Source organism: Lacerta agilis, chromosome 2, assembly GCF_009819535.1.
Source record: "Lacerta agilis isolate rLacAgi1 chromosome 2, rLacAgi1.pri, whole genome shotgun sequence".
In the NCBI taxonomy this organism is placed as follows: domain Eukaryota; kingdom Metazoa; phylum Chordata; class Lepidosauria; order Squamata; family Lacertidae; genus Lacerta; species Lacerta agilis.
The window spans coordinates 46022479-46039352 of record NC_046313.1 but is presented as its reverse complement, the minus strand read 5'-3'; the positions used below and the strand labels follow the sequence as shown (position 1 = coordinate 46039352).

Sequence of the window (16874 nt, the reverse complement as noted above, 5' to 3'; positions counted from 1 at the left end):
TTGGGACCGACCATTGCCTCATCAGAGATAAAAGGCTGTCGGACCCCACCCCAGGTTGCGGGAGCAACATTGCTGTTTGCCACATCCTGCCTGTGTTCCTGTATCTGACCCTGCCTAGTTTCCTGCCTTGACTCTTTTGGACTTGCTCCTCGCCGACTCTTTGAACTCTGGACCGGACCTGGACCTCACTTCCCAGATACCCTCGGGCCAGCACAAAAGGTAAGCTCATCTTAGAACTGGCTGTGCAGGATAAATTAAGTTGCAGTTTCCCCAATTCTCCTTTGATATAGAAAAGCCAGTGACTTCCACCCACTATTGCTATTCATAGGGTGGCCAGTTATGCATTGCCAAAAAGAGGTCAAAATAGGAACCCCAATTTGCATGAAATTTGCATATGGCAATTTGGATGTATAGGTGCAAATTTAGAAATGACTGCTACAATTTAGATGGAAGTAGAATACATCTCACCATAGTGGGGAAGATACCAGGTGACTGGTGACCAACTGCTGCTAACTGTTGATGGGCAAGTTCAAGGCTTCTGTTTATTTACCCCTGCCACTGCTTCCCTGCTCTTTCCCCCCATGTCATATTTTATATTGCAAGATTTACTAGGCTAGGACCCATCTATGAAGTGTCGTGCATTCAGAAGCCAGGCAAGGAGGCAGCCATGTCCTCACTTGACAACCATAACAGAATTGTGAACATTCTGTGACCTGAACCCCGGAGCTCAGCAGCACCTCTTGTGAGTTTCTGTGGCCAACAAAATTGTGCCAGGATTGCACCAATGCTCATCTATGCAACCACATTTGCACTACTATTTGGATTTCAACAAGCAACGCTATACTAAGTACTCCATATGTTCCTAGGAACATATGGAGTACTTAGCATAGCTTTAAACAATAAACTTCAGTGGTTTTAAAAACCAACAATGATGGTCACCAGTGGCACCACCACGAAAGCAGCACACATTCTTCCACACAGTAGCACACATGGCTCTAGGAGGGACATTTTCTTTTTTTAAAAATGGGATTCTTGTTTGAAAGATTCCCACTGATTATTATTTTTTTAGTATCCAAAATCTTATTTTCACCACTAACTTAAACTCCAAGGTATAGCATTAAACTATGACCAATCAAGTCCCTTTGCATCAACATTTGCACCCACTGACACACACAAAAGGCTCTTTGAGACTCCCTTTAAATAGTTTTAGCCCTGTTTCTTTCTTCCTTCTCTATCTATCTTTGGAAAGCTAACATTTTAAAGGTATGAAGCCAATTAATTTTAAGGTGTGGGTGTCTCCCCACAGCTGAAGAGGTTTTTATGCACCTCTTGCCAGATATCCGGATCTGTTTTCTCATTAGAAAGATTTTGCAATAACTAGACATTTCCCCTAACTGGAAAAGAGTATAGCAACCAGGATATAAGAGCTAATACTGAATTTGGACAAACCTTTGACCCAGCCTTGAAGGAACATCTGAATCTAAATCTCTTTCTGAAGTCCCTCCTTTTGCCATTTGCTTAAATTTTAGTGTCTCCCCCTGTTCAGGGTGTGCTCTCAGGAGCAGAAAGTAATTCCGGAGGCAGCAATGAAAGCAAAACTTTCTCTGGATCTAACAATTTCATATTCTGATATTTATTCAATCTTTATTACTTGGATTTATAGCAATGCATAATTAAACACAATTCTCATTACAATGGTGTAAAATTATAACCTGGCTATGATTCTGCAGGAAAATTTATTTTATACACACACCACACAAGATCTAGCTTAAAATTCATGTTTGAAAATATATTCTCATTTAATGGAGGAAACCAATATACAATAATTTGACACAGGTACCCCCAAACAGGCATCTTTTAGATATCTACTGCATTTATTACTAATGAAAATAGGGCCCTAGGTTGGAGTTGTTCATAACATTGTGGGTCAGCTTAGAGTCTGCAGCAATTAATCTTTAAAAGACTGCACACTTCCATACCTTACCATTTATGGTAACAGAAATCTCATAATAAGTGAGCTAAGCTAAAAGTCCAGTCCCAGCAATCAGGACAAGGAAGTTTGGTGTAATGTGGTTTTTTCAGCTGTGGATTTGCTGCTGCTTGATTGCTAATATGGAACAGACTCAGAATATGTCAAAAACATTATGAACACAAGACCTTCTGGGCAAAGACTTTACCAATTCCCATCAATTGTAAGTAATATTTCAGTGAAATTTCTTTACCTCTTTGCAATCCTTTGCATTAGTTTTGGTGTGTGGGTGTTTTAACAGAACAATTCTAAATTTCCTGAAGCATCCCCCACCCCATCTAGATAGCAAACACATTTCAGAAATATTGCAAACAGCGATGGACAAAAAATTATCAATTTTTGTGTAATGGACAAAAAAAGTCACAGGAGGAAATGTTTCATTGAATCCTGTGTTTATATAAATCATATAGGGACCAGAAAAAATAAAGTGAATAATATATGCTAAGATCTTGTGAACTGCACAGTGTGAAGGCATCGTTGTGAGGGTCAATGCTCTAGCTTCATCTAAATGAATATCCTTTGCTTCAGCAACACATTTTTCTCAAGGAACTCAGTGAATTTGATATGCCCATTCCTAGTTTATTTTTTCTGTGGATTTGTAGTCATTAATTTTTGGTTAAGAATACTAAATGGAAAAAGCCCTTTCATGGCTGGGAATGAACCAAGAGCCACTTTAGAAGTCTGTTTGGGTTGTTTTGCTTTTCATTAAAAGCCACATTTTTATTACATGTATCTTAGAGCTTTTGTGATAGAATGGGTTAAGAGATTAAATAAAGAAACCCAAAAAGACGCATGTGAACAATCCTGATAACATTTATTGCAGGAAATCATATCAAATTATAAAACAAAACAAAGCATTCAGTGGGAAAAGTATGCAATACCAACCCAAAACAAGATAAACACAAAGAAAAGCCAAACCAGGAGGTAACAAGTAAAAGAAACAAAGTTTAAAAAAGCAGAACTGAAGTTTGCTGTCCTTCTTCAAAGTGTCTGAAAGTTACAAACACAACTTCATGGCACCATGTTATTTTGTCTACAAAAGTAGCTGTGTCTGTTACAGAAGCCCTTTGTTATTCTTCCCATCTTGTGTCACTTAAGATTTATTTCTAGGACAGCATCACCAGGCAGCACCTACAAGGTAACAATTCACATAACAAATTTATTGAGGAGAACTCAAGGGAGCCTGTACTGAGCTTTGATTCAAATAGGTTACAGAAATAAATTCCCCTTTATCCCTCACGTTATGACTGCAGGTCATGCATAACTTTGCTGACTTGGAGATCGATGTGGCTTGTGATGTCCCCACACCCCCAATAATCCACAGCCCTATGAGGCTGACTTGCAGAAAATCAAGTAGTTCTTGACCAGAGACTTCACTGAAAAGAACTACCATAGGAAATGGGTTTCCTCTGGAGAAAAATAGAACTCTGTATCTTAAAGTTAAAATCCACCATAGAAGCTGAACCCACAGGTCAAGTGTAATAAGAAGATTATCACGAGTAGCAGCAGAGTTCCATGATTACATACAACATGCACAAACAATAATTCCCATACCCAACAACATTCAGCAAGGCCACAAAGAAGTTTAGGATTCAAAGTCTCTAGATGTAGCTTTGGAGATTTTAGCATTACCGTATTTTTCGCTCCATAGGACGCACCGGACCATAGGGCGCACCTCATTTTTAGAGGAGGAAACAAGAAAAAAAATTTTTTTCTTGTTTTCTTCCTCTAAAAGCCCTGGTGTTTTTTTTTTAGGATCAGCTAAAAGTTTTGCAGCTGTTATTGCAAAGGCAAAAGGCCTTTTTTTTAAGGATCAGCTAAAGGTTTGGTTTTGCAGCTTTTTTGCCAAGGGGAAAGCCCTGGGTTTTTTTTTTTAGGATCAGCTAAAGGTTTTGCAGCTGTTTTTGCAAAGGCAAAAGGCCTTTTTTAAGGATCAGCTAAAGGTTTGGTTTTGCAGCTTTTTTGCCAAGGGGAAAGCCCTGGGTTTTTTTTTAGGATCAGCTAAAGGTTTTGCAGCTGTTTTTGCAAAGGCAAAAGGCCTTTTTTTAAGGATCAGCTAAAGGTTTTGCAGCTTTTTTGCAAAAGGGAAAGCCCTGTTTTGTTTTGTTTTATTTTTTTTTTTTTGAGGATCAGCTAAAGGTTTTGCAGCTTTTTTTGCAAAGGGAAAAGCCCTGGGGGTTTTTTTTTAGGATCAGATAAAGGTTTTGCAGCTTTTTTTGCAAAAGGAAAGCCCTGTTTTGTTTTGTTTTATTTTATTTTTTTTGAGGATCAGCTAAAGGTTTTGCAGCTTTTTTTGCAAAGGGAAAAGCCCTGGGGGTTTTTTTTTAGGATCAGCTAAAGGTTTTGCAGCTTTTTTTGCAAAGGGAAAAGCCCTGGGTGTTTTTTTTTAAGGATCAGCTAAAGGTTTTGCAGCTTTTTTTGCAAAGGGGGGAAAGCAAAGCTCCTTTTGCAAAGGGGGAAAAGCAAAGAGGAAAAGCCCCATGGGGTTTAACTCACATTTCTGAAAAAATCTTAAGGAAAGGGAGCCATTTCTACTGTTTGTAGACAGATAATCTAATCAGCCAGTCACATGTCCTAGGGAAACAAACAACCTCCCTCTGCAGCACATTCAACAAAGGAGGGCGGGGCTGAAAGGGAGCCGGGACTCTTATCTCTCTCCCGATCTCTTGCTGATCAGCTGCTGAGCGGGGTCCTTTCAACACTCCCTTTTCTCTTTGTAAAAGAAAAAGCACAATCTGCTTTTGGCCCCTGGGTAATTCAGCTCCAGGGACCACCATTCGCTCCATAAGACGCACAGGCATTTCCCCTTACTTTTTAGGAGGAAAAAAGTGCGTCTTATGGAGCGAAAAATACGGTACTTTTAACATTGCTTGAGCTGATTTACTAAAATACAAGCTTGTCCCTAAGTCGGAACTGAAATTGCCCTAAATTACCCCAATGTACATTTAGGGTTTTCATCACAGACATTATTCTTTCATTGCTTTAAACTCCACATTCTATTTATGTGCACAAACACAAAGCTTGGGAATGAGTTTCTATTTAAACTCTCTGTTGACATTTTAAATTCAATCAATTTATATAATTTCAACAACAAAAAGCATTTGTGTACGTGCACTAAACTTAGACAAAGGAATGAGCAGACCATGAATTGTTTTGTCAGTATAAACTAGCAAAGTTAACAGAATGTATGCATACAAGGAAGAGCATGAAAACATGCTCTTTGGGTCTGGCTGCATGTTGCATGCATTACAAAACCAGTCTTTCATTTTGTTTTGTTTTGTTCAGGAGCAGTTGTATCTGGAGGGGTGTTTGGAAGAGAACAACAGTGTATATTGGCGGGGAGGGGAAAGTGCTCCATAATCACCCCAGGCCAGGTCTGGAGGTTGGCACCTGGCGCCTTCATTATACACCTTTAGGCACCAGGCAAAAACGTTTCTCTTTAAAGAGGCCTTTGGCTGATTCACATCCAATGCCCTTTTAAAATGGGGGTTATTGGTTTATTTCTGTTTCTATTTTGATTATGTGTTTTGTGGTTTTATATTGTGATTTTATCCTGTAAACCACCCTGAGATCTGTGGGTATAGGGCTGTATCCAAATTCAATAAGTAGTAGTAGTAGTAGTAATAAATTAATGAATATAGCAACGTAGGTATTATTCCCCCCTCCACTATGTGGACATCCTGATATGGTGATCCCAAAGTCAGGCTTACGGCATCCTCCCAGTGTTCAGACTCATCACTGTCTTCCTGCACTGCTTTAATTTTCTGTCTCTGAGTTTCCTTCAAAGGGTTTGAAAATCAATTGGGTTTAACTCTAGAAGGTTCCATTTAGATTTTAAACTTTGCATATTTTATTGTTGTAAGCCACTTGGCAATATAGATGGTGAAAAGCCCTGTATACATTTTTTAAATAAATAAATCAGAAGGCAGAGTTGGAGAAATATCCATAAAATTGGGATTGGGCCTACATGGGTGGTTTAAGGTAAGGTGACCATATTGCAGAACTGGAAAGGACTTTAAAGTCCATAACCAGGGGTGTTGGGGTGGGGTGGCTGTGGCTTCCAGGTTCCTGTGAGATCACACAGAAGCATCCCTTAGATTCTGCCAACTGAGGTGGCTGCCTCAATCAGCTTCCTGGACAGGATGGCCCTGTCCATAACTATGCATAACTAACACCACATGCCCCCTTACACCTTCTAAACCTGTTCGGGGGTGGGTGGGCCCCCAAACTTCCTGAGTAGAATGAGGGGGCACCAGGGGCACAGGAAGAAGAAATGAATATAGAATCAATGTTTTCCTCTTATTTCACCTCTTTATTCCCCTCCTCACAGGCCTTACAATGTCATTCTAAAGGACTTGCATCTACTTGGTTATAGGAATGTCTATCATTGCTCAAAACCTTAGTAATCAGGTATGGAGGCTCAAGTTTTTTCAAGATGATGACTGGTTCTTGAAAATACCGAGGGACTGTGTCTGAATCCCAATGAATTCCTTCCCTTCAAACTTGCTCTTCTGCTAGGTCAACTTTGTAAAACTCAACACTTCACCATCAATGAGGCTGCTGAATGTTGCGTTAAAAAATATTTTGCTTCTAGATAAAACTAACCCAGTCCCTGGAAAGATGGAAAGTTTTGCTACCCTGAGAACAGTCAACGTTATCTCAACATTTCTAGCTTTTTCTGCTAACCTAGAAATACAATGCACCAGAAAAAGAAAGTGTTAGTACTTATCTCTTCAAGTAGCAAAATTCATGTGAGCTTTAGAGAGACACAATCTTGTTAAGGCATTGTATACTAATTTCTAAACAATCTTGAAATGATGGAATAATACCACATGAGATAACAATATATCACTGAACTATTTCAAAGATCTATGATATTTAAACCCAAATGCATGGGATCTTCCTAGGACTGCTTTCATAACTCTCTCTCTCACACACACACACACACACACTCTCTCTCACACACACACACACACACAATCTAAAACTTCAGAACAATAAAAAGCATATTGTGGCAGATACAGCATTGGTAGTAATAAAGAAATACCCAATTTTAACAACTAAAAGCCTAGTAAAACATTTTAAAGGCCATTTTGGGATTCAGGAAGCGTCACCTCAGATACAGTGGTACCTCGGGTTACAGATGCTTCAGGTTATAGACGCTTCAGGTTACAGACTCCGCTATCCCAGAAATAGTACCTTGGGTTAAAAACTTTGCTTCAGGATGAGAATAGAAATCGTGCGGCGGTGCAGCAGTGTTGGGAGGCCCCATTAGCTAAAGTGGTAACTCACGTTAAGAACAGTTTCAGGTTAAGAACAGACCTCCAGAACGAATTAAGTTCTTAACCCGAGGTACCACTGTATTATTAAGAGACGGTTTGCTAAGATCCTTGCAATAATTTTGCCGGCCGCAGCTAATAGAGAGATGCCTCAATAGTTTCCACAATCAGTTCTGTCACCTTTTTTTAAAAGAGATTGATCATTTTGGCATCCCTAAAGTCTGCTGGGATCACTTCTTTCCCAGATTTTTTCAATGAGCTTGTGAAGTTGTTGTGTAAGTTCAATTCCACCCACTTTGAAGATTTCAGCAGATATCCCATCAGGTCCACTGGCTTTGTTTTTTTATTTTATTCCTATGGCTGCAATGGAAATTATACAACTGCTTCTGTTGGCTGGATGTATTTTGTCTAAATCTGTTCACAGCAGGTTTAAATGACACGGTAGTTAATGCATTAGAGGCTGCTGGCAGATTCTCTGCACAAGTATACCCATCATAGCTATAAATAGCTCTAGTGTTTAGATGACACCGAGACACTGAAAAGGCTTAGTTCAAGTGAAAAAATCAAGCCTTAGGTGAATCACAATGAACCATGTCACCCCAATCAGCACCACATGCATCAAGTAAATGCCCATCAAGAATAGATATCCCTTTGTTCATAGGGACAGCCTGGAAAACAAATGTGTGAATACAGTTAACATACCTGGGTCTTGGGGGGGGGGGTTATGTTAGGAGAAGCTTGAGGAGCTGCAGGACAATGGGAGTGGAGAGCAAAGAAGTTGACTCTTTCACTGCTTGCCGAAGTCCCAACAAAAATCACAGAAGCTGCAACTTGCATTTCAAATGAGGGTTGTTTAGATATATTTATTGGCACTGATGGGAACTTCCCTTGAAATGCTTTAAAACATGTCAAGCAATTAGTATCACATCCATTTTGGCCCACATGTGCAGGTGAACACTGAAAATGAGTCATATTCACCTGCACTTTCTAATTCTAGAAGTGTTGAATCAAGCATGCTAAAGTGTAAAAGTACACAAGCCCCATGAAGCAGCCAGTGAATGAGATGTGAACCACTGACCACTACAACAAATAAAAAGACAACATGCATCTGTCACTGATATGCCTGCTACATTCACAAATGAAGCATACCAGACCAGCTTTGTATGTGTATGTGCAGTAAAACTCCAAAATTAACCAAACAGTATATGGCAGGCAATTAAGTCCTTCACAAACATAGGTATACTGTATATTAGTCTAAGTATCTGAAATTTGGTTTTTAATCTTATCCCTGAATATGCAAAATTCATTCAATGAATTGCTTTCCACATGCTACTGGGTTTATTTTAGAGTTTTGCTTCTCAGAAAATAAGCATGCGTAGATTTATTTATTTTTTAATTATCCAAGTTTTGCAAGATGAGGATGAGTTCTCGAGTACCAGTATGTTGAACCACCACAATGGTAAAACTAATTGCTTCTGTTATTGATTTTATTTTTACACAGAGATAAAGGCCACAAAATCCATCACCATAAATCATGTTGGGGAGAAAGCTGGTGACAGCACAGAAAAGAGGGGAGACCAGAGCACTCTGCCTGGGCTTGGGAATGGTAGCATGCTCAGTGATAATGTATTTCTTTATCGGAATCACCATTGTACCCTTATACAATAAAAGGTAACTGGACTTGTTGAGCAGGCACGTATGTGGTTTTCTCCTTAAGCATTTGGGACTATCCCAACATGTGGAATGCATTCTGGGTCTCAGTGCCACAGCCTGGTCCAGTTCATTTGGAACCTTAAATTTTGTGATTGGGGCCTGATTTCAACATTGACAATGATAAAATTTGCAATCTTGAAGATTGAGCCAATGCTTCTCTCCATGTGAAACATTGTATGTTATGTGTGGAACATGCCACACAAAGACTAGCACTCTGCAATTTTCATTATTCTTTCCTCTCAAACTGAGGAAGAAAAACCACACAAACATGTTTCCAAATGTCCATATCACACACTTCTTATTGCAGAAGCGAACAATGTGTTCCCCACAACTGCATGACTGGCTGAATTAAGTATATCAGCCTAACCATAGATAATTCTGGACATTAATGTGTTCTAAGACCTGAAATTCTATTTCACTTAGGAAGCACTTAAGGCAGGATGTTCATTAACTATCCATTCATAACAGACCTTCATTGCTAAATATGCCTAATCAAATTTCTGTCTACAGAGAAGTTAACTTGGAATTGCTTAAATGGCAAGCACTTTAGCTTCTGGAGCAAGGAAATACGCTTATCCTTGCTGTCATGGCTCAGATCAGAACCGTCAAGGTGTTCTCCATTGTAACAGTGATAACGTTTCAAGCTGGCCACAGTTAACTAACAAATATTGGGCACAGCCAGTGAAGCGAACTGTGCATATTTTGAGAAAGGAATTAGCTAATCTTAAATTTACCCAGGCACTGTCATTTCATATACCATGCACACCCACCCTCTTTTTTCAAACAGTAAAGCAAATTCCAACAGAACTTAGGAAATTCCATCAGAACTTAGAGTAGCATCTGTTTTTGGGAGGTAAGGGAATACTGATATAATAAAAACTTTATTTAACAACAAGAGCCAGATTTTAGGAGGGATGGGCAGGGGAGACTAATACCAGAAACCAAACAATCAGGGATGAATGTATGTATATTAGATTTTTCCAACTCTGCCAGTAACATATGGTTATAAAAAGGCAAGTAGGGATGCGGGTGATGCTGTGGTCTAAACCACTGAGCCTCTTGGGCTTGCCGATCGGAAGGTTGGCAGTTCAAATCCACACTATGGAGTGAGCTCCCGTTGCTCTGTCCTGGCTTCTGCCAACCTAGCAGTTCAAAAGCACACCAGTGCAAGTAGATAAATAGGTACCACTGCAACAGGAAGGTAAATGCTGTTTGTGTGCACTCTGGCAATCATCACGTTGTCCAAAAGCGGTTTAGTTATGCTGGCCACATGACCTGGAAAGCTGTCTGTGGACAAACACAGGCTCCCTCAGCCTGCAAAGTGAGATGAGCGCTGTACCCCATAGTCGCCTTTCATTGGACTTAACTGTCTGGGGGTCCTTTACCTTTACCTTTTTTAAAACAAAAGGCAGCCAAGTAATGTGAGTGCAACAACAACCACATTTATTAAGGGATATTTCCTCCCCATGTCCTTTTTCTCAGTGCCTACCCACTAGCCCCAAGATAACCCCTTGCATTTGCACCTTGATAAACCTTTATATCCTCTATGTATGTGAGGTGAATGTACGCGAGGTGTGGCTAGTAGCATCTTCCTTGTTCAGCTTCTGCCATATCCTAGAGACACACCTCTTTACCTTGGGCTCTTGACAGTTAAGGTGTTTCATTTTCTGGGACCCATCTTTTTGACTAAATTTATATTCTGTTCCACCTGGAACAGTTTTAGGTATATTCTCATTGTAATGGTTTTATTTGTTTTCTAATCGTATATTCTATTGCTGCAACCTGCCCTGGAGCCATATAGCAAAGGCCAGACAAGAAACCTTGTTTAAATAAATGTAAGATATAGACTGCTCCCAGTTTATGTTATCAGTTGACAACAGTCATATATAGAATTGAGGATGCAAAGGTTCATTATTGGGCACCTGAATATCATCCACCACAATTTACACACTGCTGTAACACAATTGTAAATTGAACCTCATCTCAAAAGTAGTTGCACTGAATGAAGATAATTTCTATAATTTTCAAAATATAATTTATTAGATAAATCAGTGGTTCACAAAGGGTGTGGTGTGCTATGCTGGTGTGGCAGGAGACGATGGCAAGTGAGGCAGGAAGATTCAAGGACAATATAAAAAATGAAATATTATAGTAGCAAAATAATATTATTTTAATATACAGCCATGCCTCTCTTCAAGAGCATTGGCTATTCTTCAAAGTCCTCCATGACATATTATTGTGAACAGGGATTTTCAACAATGACAAATATGAAAGAACAGAAAAGAAGAAAGGCTTCTTTGTGTTTATGAGGATATGAGAGTTTGCCTCAAATTAGACCTAATATAAATAAGATTGCCCAGCAAAAGCAAGCTCACATGTCTCATTGAATTTGTATACATACTTAAGGTACATATTTAAAATGCTTGTTTATAATTATATTTTGGTAATGATCCATGTTCTTATGCAGCTGCATCATTTTATATTTCCTGGATGTCCCATGATCATATTATAAAGTTTCTGTGTTCTATGTTATAAATCAAGCACTGCTAGAAGTTGTTTATTTTTGTTTTCCAATGTATTTTTTATCAATTAAAAATTTGGTGTGGCATGAGCAAATTTTTATTCTGAAACTGTGGCCCAGAGAAAAAAGCTTGGGAACCACTGAAAAAGATGTCTAAATTACATACTTTGCCATAGAATTCATCAACATTAAACATTAAACTTCAGTTTCTTAACAAAACTGCTTGCTGCATAATTTGCAAAAAGCGACATTTTAAAATATTTGCCACAGTTCATCCTGAAATGCTATGGAAATGAATGAAGTAGCTGAATATTTAAGTAGTACTGGGCTGAAGTACATGAGTATAACTCTGGAAAGCAGTGATATGTGGTACTGCATTTAAAAACAGGAGGGGGGGTCTTATTTGTTTTTGCAGTGTCTGGACCAATAAAGGTGTATGCGAACTGAAAAATGCCAGCATCAAGGAACAGCAGCACTGTTCATTCAATGATGGCTCCAGTGATGAAAATAAGTTTCAATATCCTTGTCTGGACATCATGGTCAATTTGACACCTGTCGGGCAGGTGGTAAAGCTTTATCACCAGGAGGAGACTGTGTTCAGAAATCCCGAGGTTTGAGTTATATTCATAAGAAATCTTGATACTAAATCTACATACCAATGTCAAAGTCCAGATACTCTCCAATGCACATATAGATAACATAAGCATAATGGCATTGCTCCTGGTCACACAGAAGTAAAAGATTTCCCCAATTAAATCGGACTCTGATACAGTTTCCTAACCCTGGGTCAGGTGAGGCTAGATGCGAGATGTAAAAAGATTCAAGTAAAAATGTATCTATCCCTCCTTCCACAGGCAAAAAGTAGCATTTTGGCCAAGAGCCTCTTTTCTACCACATTATAAAGGTAAAGGTAAAGGAACCCCTGACCATTAGGTCCAGTTGCGGATGACTCTGGGGTTGCGGCGCTCATCTCGCTTTACTGGCCGAGGGAGCCGGCGTACAGCTTTTGGGTCATGTGGCCAGCATGACTAAGCCGCTTCTGGCGAACCAGAGCAGCGCATGGAAACGCCGTTTACCTTCCCACCGGAGCGGTACCTATTTATCTACTTGCACTTTGACGTGCTTTTGAACTGCTAGGTTGGCAGGAGCTGGGACCGAACAACGGGAGCTCACCCCGTCGCGGGGGTTCGAACTGCCAACCTTTTGATCCGCAAGCCCTAGGCTCTGTGGTTTAACCCACAGCACCACCTGCGTCTACCACATTATACAATCCTTTAATTATGCAGAATTTATAAACTATGGTCAGGGATGGCAAAATCTGCCATATCCCAGGGCTACGCTGGACAATCCGCATGCTTTACTTGCTCACTCAATATGTATATTGACAGTTGTGCTGATGCTGAAGATATGTGGCCAGTACATTTTTTCTTAAAAAAGAATAGAAATATTTAGACGTACTCTCATTTTGACTCAAGAAAACCACCATTTTATAGTTCAAATCAGAAAAAATAAATACAGTAAATGGACAAAAGTACAAAGATTCACAAAATGTTTAGGGGTATGCGTACCCCTGCGTACACCCCCCCCCAAGAAAAAGCACTGTATGTGGCCAATACATGGGCCCAGAGGTGAACCTACCTAATTTGCACTTTCAGAAATAAAAGATAATCCAAAAAACAGCCATCTTTAAAAATTTGTACTTTCCCAAAATTCGCAGTGCATTTCTCTAGCCAAGTAATGTACACAAAATACTGGCATATAGTGACCATAAAATGCATATATTACTTAAAGTAACTTACAAAAAATGCATTATTTTAGGGGAAATTGCATACAATTTTTTAAATTGTACTGTAAATTGCTTTGAGATATCTCATAGCACACAATTCATAAAATAGCAGTGCAAACATGTTTATCTTAACAAAAATTCTCATTAGAGGACTGCTAAATTGTCATGAGGACTTAAACTGCAAACTGATGCTGAAAAGCAAAGAAATGATCTTAAGACTGCAAAGATGAGAAACAGATAAATGAAAATTGATAGATTTGCTCTTTCCAACCCCTGGGTCAGATTTGTCTCCAGCTTTGGAATGTCATATTCCTGAATACTTTCACTTGCAATGGAAATCAAATATCAGAATCAATCTGCAGTTCTTGCAGAGGTATTAGTCTAAAATTCAACAAGATATTCAAAAATACTAAAACAACAACCATTTAAAAACATTTTGGCTTTTTGTAATTGTGCAGTGAATGTTTAAATAATTCATACACACATGAATTATGGGTCAGATATGTGTTTTTAATTATCCATATCAGAAAAAACATGATATAACTCCTAAATCATAGGACCTAAGAAGCGGGGGTGAGGTATTTTTTGCTTTTAAAAACAAAGCATTATTGACATTCTAAAACTCACAATTCCTGCTGGAATTTAAATGGAGCCCATCTGCAAGGTTCTCACAGTGTTAGAATAGCAAAGCAAAACTGAAGAAATTTGCTCATTCCTACAATATATCCAAACAACTGCAGTTTTAGTCATATAAGAGAAACCATAAATCCTTTTCCAAATAGGGAATTACTATTTTAAACAGAATTATTTTGCACAAAAACATGTTTGTTTTTAGCTGCATTTGTTATTAGTTTCAGTATCTTACAGTAATTCATAGTGTAGCAGGAAATAATCCTATTTACATTGCATATCTAAAATTCCCTAGACAAATTAACAATACGGGAAATTTCCCTAATGGAAAGCTCAACTTGTGCTTCAAGGCCATCAATAGTTGCTCACGTATTATGTCTCAGGCACACAAGGACATTTAGAAAGAAATATTATTGCATAGGAATACTTGCTCATATTAGAATTACATCTTTGAAATAAGTGATTTATAGTTCTCCATTACATTGTTGGTGCTGTTGGTTCTACTTTTCAGTAAAACATACAGGAGAGAGCTTTTTTTTTTTACATACATAAAATAAAATGCTACAGTGAGCAGCTCACTGAACTTAACTTGTGGGGCAAAACAGGTTTGCTCCAACTGTCAAAAGTTTCATAATTCTGGACATCCTTTCTCCCCTTCTATGTGACTGAACTCTGTTAGTATGGGTGGGTAACATGGAAGGGCAGTGCCACAGAGCTACTGTCCCAACAGCAGGACAATGGTGAGATTAGGGCTATGGGAGCACTGAATTAGTTCTGCTGGTCAACACCAAGCTCTCCTTCCCTCTGCACTATGCTGCACTATCCAAGTAAGCAGCAGTGATGCCACTTTCAGTAAGGTGACCTATGCCAACACCCAGCCATACTGGTTACTCTTGTCTAATAGTCATTTATTTTGTATTTCCCCCCAAGTCCTCAAAACATTTCACAAGCATTTAATAATCCTTACAATAACCCTGAAATGTAGGCCATTATAATGACTCACAGCAGATCATCTTGTTCTCGGATACTCTGTATTAGACATCAATAAAGGGGTAAATTCTATGTGTATTTAACTATGGTGAAATACTGACAGTGCAATCCAGGGGGTCCTTGATACATTTTTGCACTACAAAATGTGGTGGTTATGATTCTCAGTGACACCTTCTTTCTCACACCTATCCTAAAGGCATCACTGGCTGCCTTTGCTGTCAAGCAGAGTTATGTTTTTGTTGCTACCTTATAAGGCACTGAACAGTTTAGAACCAGGTTGTCCAAGAAAGCAGCTCCTTCCATAGAATCCAGCCCATTGCCTGAGATCAGGGGACACCAACCCTACTGTACTGTGCCTGGTAGTGATTTGTCTGGTGGTGACTCAGGGGAAGGTCTTCTCCACACTAGCACCTTCCTATAGTAGGTGCTCTACTGGCTGGGTAAAACATACCTATTGGCAAATTCCATCCCCACAGCTATTCCTGCCCGCCCAATTGCCATAGGAACCAATCCACTTGGGAGTGACTCCTGAAATTAGTCCTCAGATTGCTTGAGTTCTCTCACTTCGTTTCAAAAGAACTTAGGTAAAATTCTGAGGGAAGCTTTTGGAAGTTCACCTCTCTCTATACAAAAATAATGATATTGTGTATATTAATGATCTAGTGCACAGCTGGCACTTAATGTCATAAAGCAATATTGGTAAGTATACTGCTTTTCCTGTTACTGAGTAATTATGATTAACTGGTTTCCTGGTGTTTGTTTCTACAGTGCTCCTACATCCCCCCGACTCTGAAGAATTATACTGCAGTGCAAGAGAATGTAGAAGAAGTAAGACAAAATTTCACAAAAGCCCAGGTGTTTTATTGTTATTATGACCCATCAAGACAAGAAGCCACTGTCCTTTTATACAGAAATTATCTTCCAAAGTTCCTTTTCTTCACTTTTGTCTGGCCAAGTCTGATGTTGATTGGTGGAGTCCTGATTATTGTCCTGGTGAAAATAAGTCAGTATTTTTCTATACTCTTAGCTCCACAGTACAGAACAGGTATATAGAATGTCCCAATGTTTGCCTGTACCTTACATTCACATCTGTATCCAAGACAAGCTGTGAACAATTTCTGAAGTTTATTCACTGTGAAGTAACAAGGTAGGAAGCTTAAAGGAGACATGGATAAGATTCAGAGCTGGAGGCCATCCAAATGAGACACATTATTACTGTACTGCTTTTGATCAGATAAGACTTGCAGAGTCAGCTTTTGTTCATATTTCAAGTTCTGAATTGTTCCATGATCAGAAAGCTGGGCAAGGAAATTGGCTATATTCTCCATACACTACTGTTGAAACTGTGGGTACTCAGAACATTTTACAGATTGAACGCACCAATTATTTTGGGTCAATTCAGCACAAACATCCATGTAAGCATAGGCACGAGTCCTTCATTGTACACTATGAGGGCTAGATTTTAAAATTAATTAATATGACAAAAAGAAGCTATTTAACATAATGTGGAAAATGGAATAACATTCACGTCCAGCCATCTGCTTCCCCCCCCCCCATGAAACCCAAATGAATGTTATATTGTTAGGATGTGACATTTGCAACCAAAATTATTCAACACCCATTGCAAATCAGGTTTATTATCAAAATTTACAGATTTTCGGCAAAAAAAATCAGCAATGAAGATTTTTGCAATGATCAAATCAAACAAAATTCATTAAAATAGCACAACACAATGGATGTTTTGAGTGATTTCCCCAAATTCAGCTGAAATTGCAACTTTACCAGCTTTGAAAGCAAGCACTACAAGCAACTCAATGTACTGGTAAATTACCACGATGCACTGTTGCAGCTGTTGTCATTACCTGTGCATTAAGCTAATGTTTAAAGCTTCATTGCTCAATGAAGAACAGTTCATGTGCTACCTAA

General features: G+C 39.0%; 1 protein-coding gene across 2 annotated transcripts; it reads left to right on the top strand.

Annotated features, from left to right (window-relative positions):
* The first annotated feature begins 2027 nt into the window (after nt 1–2027).
* On the top strand, nt 2028–16485 carry KCNMB1 (potassium calcium-activated channel subfamily M regulatory beta subunit 1). Of its 2 annotated transcripts, none has more exons than XM_033139871.1 (4): nt 2028–2192; nt 8810–8979; nt 11958–12153; nt 15717–16485. In XM_033139871.1, exons 2-4 carry the CDS (start codon nt 8843–8845, stop codon nt 15999–16001), a joined length of 618 nt encoding a protein of 205 aa, XP_032995762.1. In that variant the 5' UTR covers nt 2028–2192; nt 8810–8842; the 3' UTR covers nt 16002–16485. The 2 variants fall into 2 exon arrangements, with proteins under 2 accessions (XP_032995762.1, XP_032995761.1); XM_033139870.1 differs by lacking the exon at nt 2028–2192 and adding an exon at nt 6360–6439.
* Nucleotides 16486–16874: the final 389 nt, after the last annotated feature.